We start from the raw sequence: 22,326 nt of genomic DNA on the forward strand, positions 1-22,326 counted from the left end.
TAGGTGGGTTAGAAATAGGGAAAAGAAATAAGGGAGAAGGGGCTGCTGGGCGGAGAGAATACAATGCCTTTCCCCCACTTCCCCATTTCACCTGGACCCAGGCCTAGGCAGCAAAGGGTTAGGAGATGGACTTGACCCCAGGACATGGTCTGGACCTGTGCTTTGGTTTCCTGCTTTTCTCCTTAAAGTCAAGCACGGGAGCCGAGTCTGGATCAAAGTCGCCTGACCTTGCACCCTCCCCCCCCCCTCCCCCCTCACAGCCTGCCCTTGCTCCTGGCCTGGTGGATGAGCAGGCTGTAGGGCCGTGGAGTGGTCCCTGCAATGGACCGGTGAGTGGACGCCGGTGGGCAAACCAGGACATTGGAAATGTCACAGCTGCTGGAGAAAGTGAGGGTCACTCAGCTGAGACGCAGCACCCACGTGGCTCTCAAGCCTTTATGCGTGCCGCCTTCCTTCCAGGCCTGTTCTGAACACCCTTCATTCCAGATAACACTCCCCTGTGTTCACTTGTGGCCACGACATGACCTTTAATTGCAGTTACTCAGTCCCTTGAAGATCACTGTATACAGAAGGACACACACACACACAAACATGCTCACGTATGCTCACATATACACAAATGTGTGCACATTTAAAACTTTTTAAATGAGGAAGCCCAGTGACAAGAAAACAAGCTGTCAGGGATTTGCTTTTCAAAACATAATAACGTAACTTCCGGAAGGCAGTCAAGGGGTGGTACCAGTTCCGCGCATGTTCTTATACCTTCTATAGGGGTAAGACCATGGGCGGAGTCAGGCATAGGGAGGACCCCAGGGCATTGAAACGTCTTCCATCAACAGCCTTGACCAATATTTACCAAACAACTTCTAGGCATCGGGCACTATGCTGGGTGCAGTGTGGGGTTCGAAAATGGGGCAGACGCATTCCTGCTCTCAGGAAAACACAGGCCTTGGGCGCAAGAGGACACGGGCATGAAATGTGTTGGTGCCACAAGCACTGTCACAAAGGCAAGCGCTCTTGGGGTAACTGAAGACTCGATTTCGGTCTCTGTGCCACCACTCGGCCTTACCAGGCGGCCATTGGCTCTGTTCCTCACCCTGGTTCCCCTGGTCTCTCGGTGATGATGGAATCCACTGCCATTGGGAGTGGGGACCTTGAGATTTTCCTTCCCGGGACATTTATAAGAAGAGAATCAAGGTCCCCGTGAGAACCTGATCCACCCCAGGGCTCCTAACACTTTGTCATTTCGGTTAAGGTCACAGGCAGCCGGGCAGCGTGGCTGGGGGAGCACAGGGCACCTGAGTGAGGCTTGGCCAGAGCTCATGGTGGACGACAGGAGCCAGAGGGCCTTTACTCCCCTCCCATCCTGAAACCGGTTAATTTGATGTAATATCCCTCTCAGCTTAGTGCCTCCGCCACTTAGTTTGGGAGTCATGATACACGTTTCCCTGGATATGCTTAGAGTAACATTTTCCACCGGACATTCTGTAGAAGGCTCCTGCGAGACATTCATGGATTTGGGGCGGAAAAGTGTTCCATGGTCAATATGTTTGGAAAGTTCTGGGTTAAGCAAAATTAAGCTGCTTTACTGTAGGACTTCTTTAACCCTTTAATGTGCTAGTGTGCCTTGTGAATCTTGAAAAGGTGTCTAGAACATGCAGTGTTTGCTCACCTCATTTGAACATGGGACCTCGTTTTCATGAAACGCCTGTTAACGCCTCCTGGAAAAGCTAGTGTCCTGAGGAACACACTCTGAGAAATACTAGAGCTTAGAAGATTTTCTTTGTGTACAGACTGGCGGTGGTCAGCTGTTTCCCATATTTGCTTAGATACCAGTCTTCAATAGCAGCAGGAGAGTGTAAGTTTAGACATAAGGAAGCATTTCCTAACTGTGGGGATGCTTAAAGAATAGAGCCTGGAGTGTTCTGGGAAATTACAGTAAGAGAACACGCCACCCCTTTCTCGTCCTTTTACAAGCTCTCCCATGGGTCATTATAAATGCAATGGATTATCAAGGAAGCGCCTGGATCTTTTTATCTTAAGGGGGCCTTTGAAAATAGGATATAAGTGGGGGATGAGAAGGTAGGAATTAAAAGGCAGGAAGACAGGCTGGCTGACTTCTGGAGGGGCTGTCGCTAAGTGTCTGTAATTCATTCATTCATTCTTACTCTGCCGGTGACGTGCATTTCAAGGAAACACCTTCCGAACTCAGGTTTCCAGGACAAGTGGAACTAAAGAAGCAGGGAGCCAGAAGCTGCCCGCGATCTCACGGTAGCCTTTCGGTAACTGTCGCGTGTTGAACGCTTCTTCTGGGCCAGATGTGATACGCCTTGTGCGTGCATCTTACTTGTTCCTTGAACAACCTCTGAGGTTGCTGTCATTGCGCCCACTTTACTAAATGAGGATCTGAAGCCCAGATCCTGAAGGCCATACTTCCTGAAGTTCATCCATTTCAGTATAGTGTGGGACCTGGAGTGGAACGCCAAAGCCCTTACCGCGTATCCCCTCTACTGCCACTGTGCGTCTGTAGACATCACAGTGTCGGGGATTCTTGAAATGGGCCTCCTTCCACCAGGCTGTGCGTGTGAGGATAGGGCGGGGCGTGATGAGCTGCCCACATTGACAAGGAAGCTGGGGAGGCCCCTCGGTTGCCTGACAGCAGCCTGACTGCACCCTGCCACCTCCCCCTTGCCAGGTGCATCTCTTCTCATTAGCCATCTGTCCCCTCGTGTCTGCTGATAGCCCATGGCGCATGGGTAGCTGCCCCATTAGGGAGACAGGAGATAATATCAGCTTATGAATCAATACGTTCTCTGGCACGTCCGTGTTCCCCTGGCGGGAGTGTGGCAGTATCCAAAATACACTTAATCCTCATCCCACTCTACGCTGTCAGGGATTGGTGGCTCCAAAGGAATCTTTGTAACTTCAGTCTGCAAGCTGCAGCTAATAAGGGTGGATTCTGGGCAGAGCTCAGGCCTGCGGCCCAAGGGCTGTGGCTGTGGACGTGAGGGAGGATGCCGGGGACGTGCCAGGGGCCTAGAGCAGCTGAGTCTTGAGACAAGGAGGCCTCCGGAAGGAAAGTCATGTTTCTGCTCAGCCGCAAAGTAAGCCCAAGGCCCCTGCCATCGATCCTGTCAGGCTAGTGGCTGATGGCTTCGTCCTGGGGTCTAACGACCACGTGCCCACCGGGCGCAGAGCCGTGTGCGAGGCACATGGAATGAACGTGCGATGAATGTGAATTCAACGCACAAGGATGGCCTGACCCGCGTTTGAAGGCATTATTCCGGGAGCGGGAATTGGCGAGCGGAATTGCCTGGTTTCCCTGCATAGGGCCCAGGTGGGTCTCGGGAGTCCAGGGCTCTGAGCTCAGCCCTGCCTGGGGAGGGGGATTCTTCTCCCTGTGACGCTATCTGGCCTCAGTGAGACTCACGCCTGCAGGTTTTAGCTGAGTGAGCACGTGGCCCCGGCCAGGTGATCGGGTGAGGGCCACGCCTCCTGGGAGAATTCCTTTGAGCTTCTAAATGTCACTGCCCCACATGGGGTTTCTCCGACTGCCTCATCTCAAGTAGCAGCCCCACCCTCACCCCCCACAGATATCTGACAGTATATGTATTTATTTGTCTATTGACAATCTGTCTTTTCCCCGAAGCTGCAAGTTCCTGGACATCAGGAAATGTGTTTCTTGTTCACAACTTCTGTGTCTAGAACATCCTCTGTGCCCGTGTCTGGCACATAATAAGCACTTAAATGTGTGTTAAATGAGTAAACAATAGTAATAACAAATGAAGGCGCAGCCCTACCTGCAGACCTTCTTAGCAAACTTGACCTTGTCACTCCTCTGCTGACAGTGCCCTCAGGTCCCATCACTACAGGATGAAGTGCGAGCTCCCCAGCCTGGCAGCGGGGCCGCTGTCCTCCGACCCCTGCTGACGTCTCCAGCCTCATCTCTCACTGTCTCCCCACCCACATGCTTCCTGGTGCTGACCCAGTGACTCCCAGACATTGGTGTGCGTATAACCTTGGGCCCTGCTGTAAATGCAGACTCCTGGGCCTCGGCTCCCGAGATGCAGATTCAGCTGGTGTTCGGTGGGGTGCAGGGATCATCACTTTTTTTACAGATACCTGGGGGAGTCTGATGGCAGGTGTTCTGCGGACACACTTTGAGGAGCGATGCTTCCGTCAAAGTACGCGGCAGGCGCCCACGCACTGTCTCACCTCCATGCCTTTGTATCCATGGTGACTTCTGTCTGGAATAGCTTTTGTCCATCCACATTTTCTACCCAGAAAACGCCTAGGCATCCTTCAAGACTCAGCCCATGGGTCACACCTTCTGCAGACCCAGTCCTGCCTCCACAATCTCATTTGTGTTTTTCTTTCTCTCTCCGCCCAGAGCATCGTACACATGCCTCTCTTAGACATCTTTCTGTTTATTTCTCTCTTCTCCCTCCTGGCACCTCAACACTGTGAGCTACACGAAGAAGAACTCTCCGTTATCTCTGGACTCTGACACCTAGCAGAGCGCCTGGCAATGGTGTCCATGTGGCTAGAACGCACTGCCCAGCTGTGCTCCTGCAGAGCCCACCCCACTCTTCCCTTCCTAACCCTGCTCTGCTCTGACTGCTGCGTCTTTCAGGAGTTTTCGCTCCAGAGGATGGACAGCCTCGTGGATGATCGCGTCAACATCCTGGGATTTTCCATTTTCAACCAGTCCCATGCTTTCTTCCAAGAGTTTGCCCAGAGCCTCAACCAGTCCTGGCAGGAGAACTGTGACCATGTGCCCTTCACGGGGCCCGCAGTAAGTGCCCACCAAGCCCCTCTCTGGTGCCCCTTTGCCGCCACGCACGACCCCTCTGTGTGCCAGACCCCCCTGGACTCCAGCCTTCTCCAAGCCCAGCTCAAAAAGAGGCTGTAGAAATGCTGGGAAGTGGTCACAAGGGACACGTTTGGGGAGGTGGGGAGCCGTGAGCAGCAAGTGTAGAGGAGGCAGCAGGGAGAGAGGCCCCGACTGGTCACTTAGTGATGTCTGTGGCCAGACTCCTGATGATGCTGTTGCTAAGACCCGCCTGAGTTCAGGGTCCAAGACTCTTACCATTGGAAAGGGCTTTAGCTGATCTGTTCCCTCATTTCTCAGACAGACTGAAGCCCAGGCTGGGAATGGGGGTGAGGGACGAGGATGCGGGGCTCTTGTTCAAGGGGAAACACGGAGCCTCTTGCAGGTGAAACTAGATTCTGATACTCCTGGTCCAGTGCCTTTCATCTCCCTGGACCACTGCCCCTGGTAGAGCTTGTCCAGAGAGACTTCCTTCATGCCTTCACCCGTGTGTTTCCCCCCTGCGCTTCCTTCCCCTCCATTTGTGATGGAGACAGAGGTTTCCCTGGCTGTTCTCCACTGGGTCTGATGTCCTTGCTCTGTGGGGCAGCTCAGGAAGGTCTGCTCGTGTCCATTTGCTAAATGACAGGTTCTCAGGAGATGAGAGGGCGTGGCTTTCTAGATCTGTCCTAGCCAGGTTACACTGAAGCCTCCCAAAGCCCCATAAGGCAGCTCATGTTATGCTCACATAACTTTCCGGAGGGTCAGAGCTCATGCTAAGCTCGGGGAGCTTTCATCAGGGAAGCGCATGGGAGAAGGAGGCGTGAGAACTTGAGTCGCAAGGCTTTTAAGGTTCCAGAGCACATCCCAACAGGGTGTTTTAGAGCTGAAAGGGGGAAGATTCCATAGGAAGGATTCGGCAGAGGCGAAACATCTGAAAGACGGGAGTCCTCACCCCCAGGGGCTTAAGGGACAGTGAGTATTTCCTCAAGCACAGGGTAGGGGTAGGACCAGGCTCACCCCTCCTGGCAGGAGTGCAGCCCTGTGCTCCTGGTCTCGTCCATGGGTCTTGCAGTCATGACTCCGGTATTGTAATGAGGTGCTGACACACTTCAAAGGGTCACAGCACAGTATCAGGAGAGAAAACAAAACCTGCCACCTCCTCTCCAACCCGAACCGTTCCACATTTGGCTTTGGCCAAGTGAAATTAAGGGTCCCGGTGCCACACTGCTGATGTCCCTCTGAGGGTTTCAGCCCTTCCATTCGTGCTCACATTGACCACGAACAGGCAGATGGGAAGCCCTTGGTACCTGCCGCATAAGAACCCAACCCCAAGGCCAGGCAGTGCCACTCACAGGGCTGTAAGGCCAGCTCTGGCTGTGCTCACATGTGCTGAAAAGAGCACTAGCCTTCGAGGCACAGGACCTGGATTCAAACACTGGCTTTGCTATTTTCTTGCTGTGTGATCTTAGGTAGCTATGTAACCCTTCTGGGCCTCAGATTCTTTTTTCTTTAATTGTGGGCAATTATGCTTGACCATGTTAGAGGATTGTTGTGAAGGTAAAATGGGATATGCTTCCATCCTCAATTCACAGTTATTCATTGAATGAGTTTATTTAACATCCCACCTGCCAGACACTGGGAGAAGCATTAGTAAATACATCAGGTAGCTTTTGCAACAGAAATGCTGTGTAACAACCTACCCTCAAATCTCACCAGCTTACAGCGATGAACGTTTATGCAGCTCGTGCATCTGAGGGTCAGCTGGCGATCAGCTAGTCTACACTGGCTCAGCAGGCAGCTCTGCTGATCCGGCTGAGCTCACTCAATGCCTGGGGGTCGGCTGATCTAGGCTGGGATGGCTCTGCTCCACGTACCTCTCATCCTTCTCCCGACCCAGCAGGCCAGCCTGGTATGTGCTCACGGGGGTGGCAGGAGAGCAGCAAAGCAAGTGGAAATGCACAAGACCTCGTAGTCCTAGGCTCCCAGGACAGGCACACTGTGACTTCCACCTCATTTCGTTGACCAAAGAATGCCACGTTCACAAACGCAGAGTCAGGGAGTGAAGAAACGGACAGAATGCTGAACCACTGATGCTTGAAATTATCGCACCCTGACGTCTTCCTCCTCATGGCACCCTAGTAACAGACAAGAGCGGTTGTGCATCCCTTTTTGACAAATGAAGAAACTGAGGAGAAATGAGGAGAGCCAGGGCCTGCCGAGGGCCTCCAGAGGACGGTGCTACAGGGAAGCCTGGACTAGAGCTTACAGAGCCTTCCAGCCATGGTCTCTGTGGTCTCTGAAGGGAAGGTGATGCAGCAACTCCTCACCTGGAAGCAACAAATCTTTCTCGAGGCTTCTCGTTTCAGCACCTACCTTTGGCAAAGCGGTGCCTCTTCCCGTAAATTCCCAGCACAAACAGCCCAGCTCTTTCGTCTGCTGGGGAGCCGGGAGGTGAGAAAGAATCAGTTCCAGGAAAGCGCAGCCCAGTTTGTCGCCCCATCCAGCTTTCTAAAGAGGCTGCAACCGCTCCTGTCTCGAGGGACTGCTCTCCTCCCCCTCCCTTTCCTCCAAGGTCCTCTCCCCTCTCCCCTCCTCTCTCCATCGGTTCCATTCTCTTTTCCTTCTCATCTCCTCCCCTCACTCTTCCCTTTCCACTTTCCTCTGTCACCATAACCTCCTTCCTTCCTTTCTCTTTCTGTTCCTCTTTCTCTCCCACATGCCACGTTTTCTTTGCATTTTCTTCTGTCTCATTTCTTTTCCTCCCAACTGGAGTGTGTCTCCCTGTCTTCCTCATCTTCCCAGTCGGCCCATGATATTCCAGTTGCAGCTCGCTGGAACGGGGGCCCACTTCCAAGGGCACAGAGGGGGAGTGGCTGAACCGAAGGGTGACCACCAAAGGAAAAAGCTCAGCGCTGCGCCCACGAGGCTGCGTCCGCCAGGTGGCTGCCAGCGAGCCACAGACATGCTTCTTGCCAGAGGTGATGACAATGACAGAAGACAGCGTCGTGAAGGGAGACACCTCCCCTCTAATTTCACGTGCCAATCCCATTCATCACGCGGCAAAGAACAAAAATTGTGGAAAATCATTAAAATTACAGATGGCTAGATTAAGTAATTAGAATTTAGGCTAAAACAGCTGTTTGTAATTAAGTGTTTATTTCATTGAATAAAACCCAGATTGTAAGAACTACTCCATGAGATTTTAACGGTTCCTGTCCTGGTATTATGTTGGGGGTCAGAGTTTAAGCGACAGAAGTTCTGAGACACACGGACATCCAAGAGGACTCTGGGAATCCAGTGATCTGGGGGGTATCGGGGAAGATGAGGGTTACAGGTGTGAGTTTAGAAGACATTCTTATTTTTACTTGGATGGGTGGGGGAGAAACTCAGCCGCTATTCCCTGAGTCAGGTTGATTCATCTTAATTTATACAGAGTCTTTCATTCCCCTGAACAATTTACAAACAGCTCAAAAGAAGATAACAATGAGGAAACAAATGAAAATATAAAAACAAGAGAATTGAGGGTGTTTGCCAAGCAACATTTTGGAGCCAAGAAAGGAGAGGATTTTAAATGAGGGTTGAATCATTTGGGGGATTTAATATTCAGAAGAGACAGGACAGGAGAAGCAGAGACAAGACCCAGAGGCACACACATGCGGATGGGAAACAGAAACCACAGAAAGACAGTGAGGGCTCGTGAAAGGGAAGCGGATGGACGACGGGAAGGGGCAGGGATGGTGGGCACTACAGGCCCAGCCCTGGAGACATGGATGGAGCGCCATTTGGGTACCAGAACTCTTCCCCAAATGCTTTCCAGAGCTAAATTAGTAAATAATAGAAGAGGAAGAAAGCAATTCGGAGAGCAAAAAGGTGCTTTGGGATGGAGACCCTCAGTGAGATGGAAAAGTTGATGAGGCAGAGATTAGATTATAGGCTCTCACACCATCGGAGGTGACATTGGCAACGGTGGATGGGGGGGGGGAATAAGCTGGAGGAGTGTGGATGGGAGATAAGGTTTCAGAGACGCAGCTGGAGGATCCCAGGGAGAGACCTGGGCTGAGTGCCAGGAGCCGGCTGGTGGTCTACGGAGGACCCTTAGGAGGCTGAGCTGAGAAAAAAAGAAGATGTTCGGGACTTAGGAGGTTTCAGGAGCTCAAATCAGCCCAAGCTGAACTGCAGAAAGGACCCATGAAGCCCAGAGCACGCTGGGGACACGTCAGCTGTGTCACCTCTCTGAAGGCAGGATACAGTTGGAGGGGAGACAGGGACCTTGATGATGTTCCTTCCATCCGCTTCCTCCTTCCCACCCCCAGCATCCTTTGCTGGAGCTGTAATTACTAGAAGCACTCGAAGAATCTTGAAGGCCCCAGAGTTCAAGATGCCAAAGAACACTGCAAACAGACACACGCCGATTTCCCAGCATCTGGATCATTTGCTAATAAGGGAGCATCAGCGAAGAAAACCACGTCCCAGACGGAGTGGGCATAGCGGCAGCCGTGTGGCAGGAGGAGCTTGGGGCCTGGTGGGAGGATGTGAGGAATGGCACGGTGAGCTGTGTCTGCAAGTCTCCGGGGACCAGCACGCAGCCTCGAGAGAAGAAGAAGGGGGCTAGAGAGGCGATAAGGCCAGGCCTTCCTGGGGGCCTGCCCGGAGACAAAGGGGGTCCCCAAGGCCTCGGTACCAGTTAGGATGCTCTGAGATTCAAGTAACAGAAATCCGGAATGAAACGGTCTCTTACCAAAAAGGAAGTGTGTTATCATGTGTCACAGTAGGTCCAGAGGTAGGGCAGATCCTGGAGCGATGTCGTTGGAAACCCAGGTTCCTTGCATCTCTGCTCTGCGCCCTTGGTGTCAACTTCATCCTCAGGATGGAGCCAGGATGGCTGCGGCAGGTCCAGGTGTCATGTCCAGACCCGGTAATGTCCAGAGGAGCAGGAAGGACAGCCTCTCCTAGAGACAGGAAACTCGTCTGAGAAGCCCCTCTCTGGAGCCCCGCACTCCAGGCCTCAGTTCGTGTTTCATCGGTCAGAACTGGACCACCTGCCCAGTCCCGAATCCCATATTGGCAGGGGAGATGGGATGACTCTTGGAGCGCTCAGGCTCACCTGGGAGCTGGGGCTGGGACCCCAGAAGCACATGGCTGATTGGGGGAGGGGACGACACCTGCAGGAAATGGGGGTTCTGTTAGGAGGAAGGGGAGAGTGGGTGCTGGGGGGGCAGCTGGTGGTAACCTTCCACTGCCCCCTCTGTCCTGCCCTTATAGTCCTGTTCTAGTAGAGGCCCCAAGTGGCTCTTAACTGAAGGGCTAACTTGAGGACAAATAACCAGTCAGACCACGAGGCAAACTGGGTGATAACTAAACCCAGGGTAGCAGAGAAGCCTGCCTGGCACCCTTCCCCGTGCCCAGCTCTGGCCCAAGAGTCTCAGGCTCGCATCTGCTGTTGAGAAGGTAACTGCATCCAGGAAGATTGTCCCATGCTGTCCTGGGAGGCGAGGCACGGATAATTCTGATAGAGCAATGACATCCCCTGGCTTCTCCAGAGGAGCCTTGCCAGGAAGGGAGGGGGAAAGAGTGCTGCAGAGAGGGGTGGAAACCATCCTGGACAAAGGGGTGCTGGGCTTCCAGTCTAGTCCTGTCCTGGCTGAAGACCTGTCTTCATTTGTAAAATGACAGGGTTGGACTAGTTGATTTCTAAGATCCCTTCCAGCTCTGACACGAGTGATTTTGAGAATCTCAGGATGGAGAGATTAACTGGGAGGCAAGGGAGACAGAAATTAGTTTAAGGCATCATTTAAGTAGCCAAACGGAAGGATGGAGAAGCAGTGTCAATAGGGGTAGCTCCCTCTCCCTCAGGTAGATGTGTGTCCGAGCTGGAAAGGGAGAGTCTGTAACCTTCATAATTTCCATATGTCCTTTGGCAAGGAAATGTGAGAGGTCCATTCGTAAAGGAGCCACTTGTGCTCAGGGGGAAATGAATTGTGTGCAAAGGACAAGACAGCTGTAGGCTTGCTGAGAAGCATACAGCGCCACGCAGGTGAGCCTCGAATCAAGTGAAGGAGGAGCTCAGCTGCCAGGGGAAGGGCAGCGGGATGGAGAAGAGGATGCGGAAGGTGCTGGATGAACTTGGAGGAACGTGGCTGGCTTTCACGGCTCAGCGGGACCACAGAGGATTCCACTGACCCTGATCGTGCGATTTAGGTGCCCTTACCTGCTTGGTCTCCGGGTCACAGGTGGCCACAGGTGGCCACAGGTGGCTTCAGGACTGGGCCAGAAAGGAGGGGTGATTGATAGAGCTGGGAGGGCAGAAGACCCAGCGAAGGCAGAGGGGACGCAATGGCTCACGCCCGGTGGGATGTCTCAGCGGAGAACAGGAGGTGCTGAGGTCTGCGGTACCCGCTGGATCATAGGGGCTGAATAGATGCGTGAAGAAAGGACAGAGGCGGGTGGAAGGAAGGAAAGAAGGAGCAAGAGAGGGAAAGAGGGTGAGAGGGAGGAAGGAAGAACACACTGGCCAGGCAATTTTGCGTGCAAGTGAACTGGAATTGGGGCAGAGAATTTATTTTGCTCTTTTTCCCTCTAATTGCCTTCTAGAAAGATTATCCCAAGTCAGCCTACCCAGTTCCCATGACAGACCTTTTTGCCCAACATGGAGCAAAACTGTGGGGAAATACATCCCTCTTCCCAGCCCATTTTCTGCCCCGTCGCTCCCTGTTCTTGCTACTCCCCAGGGTCCTAGCTCAGCCAGGACGGGCTTCCTGAGCCCCTGCTGATGCCCGTGGGCACCGGGGGTGCATCACCCCGCCCTCGGGTATGGTGACCCCTGAGACTGGCAGTTTAGAGAGCACTTTCACTGACCCGTGAGGCAGGGATGCTACCTGTTGTGTGCAGGAAACTTGCTGCCCCCGAGGTTCCGTCACTCAGCACGTAAGAGAGGCCTGGGCGCTAGACTCGGGGTTCTGTGTTCTGAGTTTTGAGCCCTTTCTCCTGCACCTCCCTGACTCAGGCTGCTTACACTGTGTCTGGAGAGCTTGAAAAACATCCAAGAGGTCACAAGCGGGTCCCTCTGCCTCCAGCCTTGGAGGGACCGGTGTCCCAGGGCCCGGCCAGCTAGGAGGGAGGTTGTAAGATGCCACATGGAGAGCGTTCTTGACGGGTTAGGCTCTGAAGGGACGGTGCTGATTGCCCGTGGTGGGATGTCAGAGTTCAGTGAGGAATTTGCTTTGCACTGGGACCGAGGGTTGAATTCCAGAGCCCAGCATCACACCTCCCACGACGAGGCCTCTGCATGCCTTCCTGGGCCTCCCCTCAGGGCCCTGTACAGTGTAGGCCCCGTAGTCATTCACACTGGGTAGGTTCTCTTGTCATTAACACAGCAGAGTGAGGCCCCCTCCTCAGATGTCACATTCCCCAAGGACAGGCATCTTCTGTTCTTCTGCTCCTACCACCTCCTCCCAAACACCCCAACCTTCCCCTCCCCAAAGCTTGCAAACATCCGGTTAACCGGGTGTATGTTCAGGCTGAGCCTTGTGGGCAGATATCACTCAGCATTTAATTCAGTTCAAGAAATACATCTTGGGGGCTTCCTGTACGCAGGGTCCTGGCTCTAGACGAGATGCAGGAGATAAGATTGAGGTCCTGTGTGTTCCTGCCCTAAGCGCTGGCCGTTTCACAGGGAGGTGAAAATATGGACAAACAGCTGCACTCGCCCTTCCCCTGCCTTTAAGGCCCTCACAGCACTCTCCCCACCTCACTTCTGGTTTATTGCTTTCTGCCCTCCTCCCCCCATGTGTGCTCCACCCTCCCCCACACTTTGTCTTTGGCCCCGCAGTTCCACCTCTGGAATACCTTTCTCCTCTTCCCAGCTTCTCCCCACCCCCAGATCCAATGTCTTTCCTACCAAATCCTTCAGTGCTCAGTTCCAATGCTGAATCCTCCAAGAAACATTTTCTTGATCACCCAACCAGTTAAGGTATCTTCTCTTTGGACTCCCCAACAGACCTTTTGGCCCGTGTCACTCAGTTTCGTGTTACCTGTATTTGTGTCCTATCTCCCCATCTCCCCTCCCCAGTTCCACTCTAATCTATCACAGGAATAGGGTCTTGCTTACTGCTGGGCTTTGAACTCACCATATGCCTCATATATGCTCATCATGTCGAATAGTACAATGTAGACCGTAATAGTAGGTACATTTAGGAAGAAACAATATCAAGGGGGTCTTCCAGGAGGAAGTGACCTTCAGCTGAGCCTTGCAGAATGGGCAAATCTGAGGGTAGGGTTCCTTCCACCTCCTGAGATAAGCACCCTGCCCCTTCCTTGGGGCTTCTCAGATCAGTGGAAGATGGTACTTCCCTGTAGAAAAGAGAGAATAGGATACCCTTGAAATCATTTGGGGCCCAAGGAGGTGGCTTGATGGTCCAATTTCAGAGAAGCCTTGGCCACCATTGTCGCCTTGGGCCAGCACTGGACTCTTAGGGGAAGTGGACCCCAGAGGCAGGAGGTGGGCCCAGGGCATCAGGGACACGCCTTTACGTCTTTGTTTTGCTTTTCTTTCTTCCTCCTCTTCTCCTTTCTTCCTCCTTTCCCTTTCCTTCCTCTACACCTGTCACGTCGTCTCTCTGCCCCCTCCCAGCTGTCCTCCGCCCTGCTGTTTGACGCCGTGTACGCTGTGGTGATGGCGGTGCAGGAGCTGAACCGCAGCCAGGAGATCGGCGTGAAGCCCCTGTCCTGTGGCTCAGCCCAGATCTGGCAGCACGGCACCAGCCTCATGAACTACCTGCGCATGGTGAGGGGTGTTGGGGGCCCTGTGGGCCATGCCCAGCCTGCAGGGGGTGGGAGGGACCACTGTTCAAGGCCCCTCACCTCCAGACCTCCCCAGTACATCACAGCCCCAGGTAAAACAGCCATCTGTGGTGACCCCATTGAGGGGCTCATTGGTCACTGTTGTTCCCTAATCCCTAAAAGCCACCGAGAACCCATGGCAAGTTTGTTTACAGGCCAATGGGCTTTGAGCCTTAGACTGTTAGGGGTCTCTGGATTCCAGGCTTGGAAATCGACCCCTTGGCTCAGAGGTGGTCCCTGCAAAGCTCTGCACAAGTGGAGACAGATGGATGATGCTGTCATAGACTGTGGCCCTCAGGGAGTTGCAGGCTCAACACTTCTGGCCTGATGCTGGGTTCCCCCAGGGTTCTCCCAGCCAAGCCACCTCTGGTGGGATGGACGTGATTCTAGCCCACGAAGAAGCCATCTCCTGTCAGAGGAGCCTGGGGGAGAGCGGCTAGGATTTTGCAGTTAGAGTCAGGTTATCCCGCAGCTTGGAGGTGGGTGAGTAGCTGCCCAAGGAAGATAAATGCTATTCACAGCCAAGGGCCTGGAGGAGGAGCTCAGGGGGATCTGAGCTCAAGACAGCATCTCAGCATCAAGTCGGTTTATGAAGCAGCTGTGAGGTCATTGGGTGCGGGGCATCCTTTCCTCCTCTAGCCCCGGCCAAGTCTGAATTGGTTCCAGAGACATCACTTGCATAGGCTGAAGATCCTGTGGCTGAGAGGTGGGCAGGAGAATGGATCCTGACGGCTTCCCTTCTCCTGGGCGTCCTTAACCAGCATGGTGGAATGCTTGCGTGGGGCCACATGGAAGGTGGGGCCTATTTGGTGCTGTAACTCACTCTCTCTTGGACAGGTAGAATTGGAAGGTCTCACCGGCCACATTGAATTCAACAGCAAAGGCCAGAGATCCAACTATGCCTTGAAAATCTTACAGTTCACAAGGAATGGTTTCCGGCAGGTAAGCCTAGCCATGCCGCTGTGGTGGCAGATCCCTCCTCCTTGTTCCTTTCTCTGTCCCCAGCCCACTTCTCCTTGGCACTCAGGATGGCCTCCTGCTCTCAGATGTCCCCAGGAGCAGCGGGCTGTGTCCAGTGCAAGGCTCCTGGCAAGTCCTGGCTTCCCCCTTCCTGCACCAGGATCAGCCAGTGTGGGTCAGGGGCCGCAGCCCCAGCAAAATGCCAAGAGAGAGGCAGCCGTGCTTTATGTGGGGAGAGGCGAGACAAGGGAGCATCGTATAAGGAGGGAATTCCCAGGTCTTTCCACTCTTTGGATTATTCTACTCTCTGAATCTCGCCCTAATCCTGGAACCAGGGTTAGATTCCAGGTTGCTTGCCCGTCACGTACAGATCAGATCCCATCGGGCTGAGGAATCCCTTCGGCGTTCAGTTCTCTTCTGTCAGCTCTTTTCTGACCGGCCCACCCACGCCCTTCTGCCATGCCAACCACACCTCCCCCCTCCTGGCTGCTCCCTGTCTCCTCCACCAGCTCAGGATGCTTTGTCCCCTGGAGCTCCTTTCAACACCCTCTTCCTTTCTCATTCTCCTCCATTAACCTTCTCACTCTCCTTTCCTCTGATTCTCTTACATCAGAGGAAACAGGGATTCTGGCAGTCACTCCAAGTGCCTCTCTGAAGGTCTTCCAACCTCCCCATCACTCTAATAATCAACTCTTTATTCTTCGTGTATCCTTTCTCCAACCTTAAAGAGCCTTAGAAGTAGGAAAGGATGCACTAATTAGCGCAGGAAGCAGACATACTGAAGAGCCTGCTGCCTCTCAGAGTGGCTGACCAAGGAAACGTACCACTGAAGGGGTCACAGAATCACCTTTTCAGGGATTATGAAGGATCATCATCATCTTCTTTACCACCACCACCACCATCACCATCATCTTCACCACCACCACCACCATCACCACCATCACCATCACCATCATCTTCACCACCCCCACTCCCACCACTACCACCACCATCACCATCATCTTCACCACCACCACCACCATCACCATCACCATCATCTTCACCACCCCCACTCCCACCACTCCCACCACCATCATCATCATCTTCACCACCACCATCACCACCACCGCTACCACCACCAACAACACCACCATCATCTTCACCACCACCATCATCATTATCATAGGGGCTTTCATTTATTAAGCTCTTACCATGGGCCATTTACCACAAGAAGCGTGTCATTTGTATTTTCTCATTTAATCCTACAAAGTAGTTACTTTTTATTAATCCCCATTTTACAAGTGAGGAAATTGAGGCTCCAGGAGACTGACTTGGCCTTGAACAATGTAGTAATGGCAGTTGGTTTTGAACTCAAGTACCTCTGATTCTAAAGCCCAAGTTCTTAACCATTATGACAAATTGTGCATCAGACTAACCTTGGTAATTTGTTAAAAATGCAGATTTTTTAGACTCCACCCCACAAGAATCTGATTGGGTAGACCTAGCAGAGGGCCCAGGAACGGCTGCAACATCAGGCACCCAAGGGGATCCGGGTGATACCCTGGGCTGCGCTGGGAGGGCCGTCACATCTGCATCCTTCCCCTCGGTCCTCGTGCCTGAAAGGCTCCAATTCAGCCCTTCTCACGGGGGCCAGTGGAGTTCCTTATAGTAGGACAGTGATTATGCTGGGCCACGAGGCCAGGTCACCCTTCTTGGAAGATGAGAAAGTAAAAGACAGGAGTCCCAGACCGAGAGAGGAGCTATGTTAACGACTCCTCGTAGCTCAGGGCCGGAGCTATGTGATCTTTAAGCAATGACATCAGCAACCTTTTTTTCATAACTTCCCAAATGGGGTGGGAGATAGGTAGGCGGCCAGAATCTATGGGATGGAGGATCACAAAATGGTCATTTCATTATGTAACAAATCATGTACTGACCCCTTCCTATGAGCCAGGCACTGTGCTGGGCATTCAGGAAACAAAACCGAAAAGGCACAGTCCCCGCACCGAGGCAGCCCACACTCTGGCGAGAGAGACGGAAGGAAAAAATAAGTGCACTTTGGGTTATTAAACTCAAATCATGCCCTCGGGCTCATAATTCTCGGAACAAAGGAAGCCGCCTGCCTGTAGGAAAATTGTCAGGCAGACTTCCTGAGTCCCAGTGGGGGATGTGAAGTAAAGAACATTTATTCATTTTTTCAATATATATATTCTGAGTGCCTGTAATGTGCCAGGCTGTCTTCTAGACAGAGGTGAAAAATGGGCTTAGTGTCTGCTTCCGTGGAGCCTGTATTCTAATAGGGGACAGACAGCAGGCAAACAAATACTATATCATACATCAGTAGAGGTAAGTGCTACAGGAAAAGTGAAACAGGGTCAGGAAAAGGAAGGGATGAGAGAAGAATGGGGAGAAGCAGTAGTTAGGGGAACAATGCCAAGCCCAGACCACCTCCCTAGAAAGCCCAAGCTCAGGCTTTAAAAAGCACCCCTTGGCCTTCAGCCCTGCTTTGAGATGCTCCCTGGAAAGAGCCCACTTCCATCAGGCAACACCTGCGGCAACAGAGTTGGCTGGCCGCTCCGATCCCACCCTCTACTTGAAGAACAGCTCGTTAAGCTCGGAGTACCTCTTCACCTTACCTGGGCTTCTCCACCAGCCGCCACTCAGGCTGGTTTTCCCAGCTGCCGGGCTGCAAGACCGCCTGAGTCATTAGGAAGTAGCATCGCCAGCCACCAGCACCCATCCCTCAGCCCCACCCCAGTCCAGCAAGGAGCTCTGCTCCGAGGCATCCTACACAACAGCTGCTGTCCCTTCTTCTGCAGCACCTATAGAGGGTAGGGCTTCTCAGACCCAGGTGTGCCCAAGAACGACCAGTGGTGCTTGTCTTAAAATGTACTTTCCTGAGCCCTACAGCTGTAAATTGAGTTAGTAAAATGGGGTGCATTCCAGGAATCTGCGTCTTCTTAACTAGCACTCAGATAGATGATTATCACGCCGGTGGTCCACAGGCTGCCCTTTGACAAAGACGCACTGCAGCCTCTATGCATAGAATTTTTTTCTTGACCTTCCTGCATCCCACCCCCATCTTTCTGAGCTAATGTTGAATGGAATCTGCTACAGAAGTGACCATGAAAGAGGATGATGTTTTTGACCTTCAGCTACCCTCAGGGGCACACCTCCTTGATTGGACTTATAAAGTGAATCACAGTCATCCTCCTTACTACCCATGTTTCTTCAACAAATCTGGTGACCATACCGCTGCTTTCCTGTCTGGCTCACGTGCCGTGAGTAGCAGTGAGAACCCTGCCAGATGTATCGTGGGCACAGATATAGCTTTGCAGCTCTGGTCCCCAGGTCCCATCCCAATCACCGACCCAATCTTTGTCTCTTGACAGCTGTCCTTCCCCTGCTTATCACAGGATGAAGAAATGGTTTGGGGACTGATAATTAATTGGGCTTCTGTTCCAGGGTAGGAGGAATGTCAGTATCACTCTCTAATAGTCTCCCAATTCCGTCCAAGGTGATGCTGGCAGGGGAGGGGAGAGTGACAAGGAGCATCTCTCGAGGACCTGTTGTGTAGCAGAAGCTACATGGGTACTTTGCACAGGTCCCTTCTGATCTGGAGGACAGCCCTTCAAAGTAGATAAACTCCCATTTCACAAGTGAGGAAACGGAAGCTCAAGGATCGTAGATAACTTGGCCCAAACCCACAAGTAGCAAGGACTCTGGGCAGAGCTGGAATTCACACTCAGGCTTGTCCAACTCCCAAGCCCATGCTCATGGGTCCCCCCCTCCTGGCTTTTCTCTTTCCTGGAATCCCTAAGCCCCCAAATCAAAACACTTTACCTTGCTGCCACCTGTTGCAAACCAGGACAGAGCTCCTGCTGGGCTGGGCTTTCTTTAGTCATGGTATCTTCTCATTTGGATTTGGTTTTTTCCTTTCTCTTCCTATCTGGGCGAGTGACTATTAAGAGCTGGCTCTGACTATTTAGAAAGCATGCAGGGACCCAGTGGGTTGTAATGGTAAAATGTCTGAACCAAATACCATATTCCCTGCCAGTGGTTGATTAAGGGATTATTACCATTTTAAAAATAGTTTTTTAGAATTTAGGGTTTTGTTTTTTTTTTACCATTCAAAAAAATTACTGTTTTGATCCTGTTTGGAGAGGTTTTCCATCTTGGAACTCTGTGGACCTTCCACTGGAGCCTGTTTGGGGGAAAATGTCCCCTATAGTGTCCTGTAAGTGACACTTCCAAACCTGGACCAGGTTCACTAGCTCCAGCCCCCAGTTTTTGCCCCCAGTGCGAGTTATCTCATCTCCATCCCATATTCTCCTTCCCCATCCCACAAAAGATGTCCTGGGTGGTATTGGAATAGTATAATCTCCCTTCCTAATTTGCGAGAAATCACATTTGAAAGAGGCGAGGGAAAAGAAGCACAGCCTTAGCGGGCCCTTAATCTCCTTCATTTTAACTTGGTTTAAAGATCAGAGGTTCCAAGCAGGCCCCTAGCGACTTTGTTAGGGCTGTAATAAGATGAGCACACCTTTCATCTGAGGATCAGAAATGGCTTAACAGGCTCTAATTAAGCCTTCGGGAGAGGGAGGGGTGAGGCTGGGTAGTGTCTGTTGAGGGGGTTATCTCTAGCTAAAGATGAAAATTGAAACTTTTCCATTGGCTCACTGTATATCGCAACAGGGTACCTCAGCTTTCTTCCTCTGTGCAATGAGGATGGTAACCCCTCAACATTTGGTCTGGCTAAGCTCAAGGATTATTGAAAACTAGATTTGCATAGCACTCTCTTCTGCTTGCATATGGTTAGGCAGAAAGCTGGCTCTGCTGACATAATAAGAATGGCTATCATTTATTGGGTGTCTCCTACAAGATGCACTGTGCTGGGTGTACTTAAAATTTCTCATCTTTTTATCAACCATGCATAAAAGCTATTCTCTCCATCTTACAAGTAAAGAAACTGAGAAAGGCATGTTCCTCATCCATTCAGCTAGTTAGTTCCAGGCTTGAGCACTGAGTCTGGGTCTAGCTGTTTTCAAAGTCCCTGGTCTTTCCACTCTGCAGAATTGCCCAGAACATGCTGGAGGAAACTCTGAGGCCTCTGGTCTAGTCTTCCAACCCAGTGCAAGAATGTTCTCCACAGCATCCCTGAGGGAAACAGCCACACAGCCTCTCCTTGCACATGTCCTGGGCTGGGAGATTCACCGCCCCCCCCCCCCAGGAACACATTCCAGAATCTTCCAGGCACTGAGTCAAAACCTGCCTCCTAGTCCTGCCCCATTAAGCAACCCAGGATAATCAGCTTTCTCTCTTTTTACCAGCTCTTCAAATATTTAAAAATAGCTTGACTTGCCTTCATTTATTCATCCTCTTCTGAAACTTAGCATAAAAACTTTTTGAGCACCTACTTCGTGTCAAGGGCTAGAAATGCGAGATAAATAAGTCATGGTTCCTTCCAGAGCTCCTAGTCTTTTGGGAAAGGCAAAAACTGCAGTCAGTAATCACTGTCTAGTGCTTGAGTTGTTCTGCCCCTCTGATTTTTTTCCTCCCCCAAACAGTGGCCCATAGCTGTTCCCAACGCGACACAGGTGACAAATCTTTCACCACGAATGCTTTTTGGTTTGTCTGGGGCTCTATTAAAACATAAGGCCCAACGTGGGTACCAGCTTCCAGATGGGGCAAACTGGCACAGAGCTGAGAGCGCTGTGGGACTTTCACCTTCCTCACTCAAAACACTCAGTTTCTATTCACCACATTAAGTCACTTACTGGAATTAGTCTTCAAATTTTTGATTCATTCTGAACTCTGGGGCTTGGAGTCAATTAATTACTCCTCTTGCCCCTCCCCCAATCCCCACTTCCAAAATACACAGGGTTATTGTCACGTGAACTTTTCATAGAAACCAGCCCTGAGCCACCTTTTCCTGGACCATGGATCTATTTAACTCTGTTCCCATGGAGACTGGCAGAGCTGGCCAGGAGTGGGCGAATAAAAAACATTGTGAACCGACAGCCGTATTTTGTTTGCCAAAGCTGATACAAACTCAGCTTTCCAAGGGCCTGATTTCCTGGAATGACTCGAGTGTGGCTCTCACCAGATGCAGGAGGGTGGACAAGTGGCTTTTGTGAGTCACCCTTGCAAACCAAGAATTCAGGGATGCAGTGTCTTCCAGAAGGTTTCGGGAATCCAGCTTCCCGAAGTTCCGGCAGGTCCCACCCGTTGCTGGGAGGACAGGATGCCTCTCTTTGATCTTCTGTGCTGCCCTCTTCCCTGACAGAAGCCCACACATAGGCATGTCTGCCCCCTTTCCGGGGAGGTCTGGGTGGGATGCTCCGGCGTTTGTGGCCATGGAACGTGCTTCAGCTGCACCTCTGAGTAATATAAAGACAGCTACACTTCTCATCATGGCCCTCTCAGCCAGAAGACCAGGAAGTGTGGCAGACCTGCTGGGGTCTCTCCCCGCTCCAGACCGCTTCTCCTACTTGAAAAGCAAAGAACAATAGAAAATCCTAAAAACACACTGTCAGGTGACGGTCTGTGTTGCCGTTGCCCGTACACAGCATTGGGGGAACAGTGAGGACGGAGACACCCTCTCCATGGACACATCACCCACCCCCGGCATCTGTGCCCGGTCCCCCACCCCTGTTAGTGTGAGCCTCTGGGACAGCTCAGATCCCACCTGCACTAATGAGAAGTCATTATGGCTCAGACGAGTTGCCAGTGGGCGAGCTGCTAGGAGGGCGCCCGTGATTGCTACTGTGGAATACATTTTCAATCCGAGGAGGGAGTTTACCATAAATATGCAGATCCTTTGAAGCTGCCTTTGTGGGTCCTGGCTCAGAGCACAGGAGTGGGCTTTGATTGCTGGAAATCAGGAATCAAACGTGCCAGCTCCCCGGCTGGGGGACGGACCTGACGAGAGAGGGCCGGCTCGGGGTATTGCTTGGTGGGCCATTCCCAGAGACTTGGCCTTTGATGAGGAAATTCTGAGGCAGCCTTCTCCAGAGGGCGGGGAGAAAGAGATCGGTGGTCTGGGGGCTGCTTTGAAGGTTACTGAGAAGTCACTTATTCCTTTTAACTAAGGCACCGGGAGAACGGGGGTTGGCGTGAGGTTTAAAATAGTTGACGATATCTCACAGAATATCCTACATTCTTAGGGTTGGAGGAGACCTGAGAGGTTATCAAGTCCAGTTCTCTCCACCAGAGAACGCAGATGGGAACGTCATTCCTGGGCTGAAAACCTCACCGTGGCCCCCATTGGCTTTCAGGGTAAATGGCAGCTCCAGAGCAAGGCTGTCACGTGCTGGTCCCTGCCTACCTTCGAGCTTCGTCCTGTGCCATCCCCCCTCCGCCGCCCCATGCCTGCGCCCTCAGCCCCCATTTCTCACCCGGCCACTCCTGCCCAAGTCTCCAGAGCTCAGGGAGCCTGCTCCCTGGGCCTGCCTCTACTGTAGCTGTCGCTCCAGGCTTGGGGACTCCGTGAGTACAGACCGCCCAGCTGGGGGTGGGGCTCAGCTTGGGCTGGGAGAAAAGATGCACCAGTGAACGAAGGACGGGGGTGCTAGGACCTGGGGAGTGTGCGGAGAGCGTGGGGCCCGAGGATTTTGTCACGAGCATGTTCCAAAGCCACTGCTCCCCATTTGTCCAAGAGAGATTCCACACGACAAGCCTCCCCATTGGCAACTGGAATTTGAAAATTGGAGTGGAAGGCCCCTCCGATCACTGAT

General features: G+C 52.3%; 1 protein-coding gene across 1 annotated transcript in view; it reads left to right on the top strand.

Annotated features, from left to right (window-relative positions):
- The window catches only part of GRIK4 (glutamate ionotropic receptor kainate type subunit 4), a 397,554-nt gene that overhangs the window by 279,154 nt on the left and 96,074 nt on the right, over positions 1-22,326 (top strand). The window contains exons 9-11 of the mRNA XM_079928310.1: positions 4,634-4,795; positions 13,443-13,595; positions 14,489-14,593. Of these exons, the coding sequence (XP_079784436.1) occupies positions 4,634-4,795; positions 13,443-13,595; positions 14,489-14,593 (420 nt within the window). The remainder of the gene's footprint in view (positions 1-4,633; positions 4,796-13,442; positions 13,596-14,488; positions 14,594-22,326) is intronic.

Source organism: Stenella coeruleoalba (assembly GCF_951394435.1).
Source record: "Stenella coeruleoalba genome assembly, chromosome: 8".
NCBI classification, from domain to species: domain Eukaryota; kingdom Metazoa; phylum Chordata; class Mammalia; order Artiodactyla; family Delphinidae; genus Stenella; species Stenella coeruleoalba.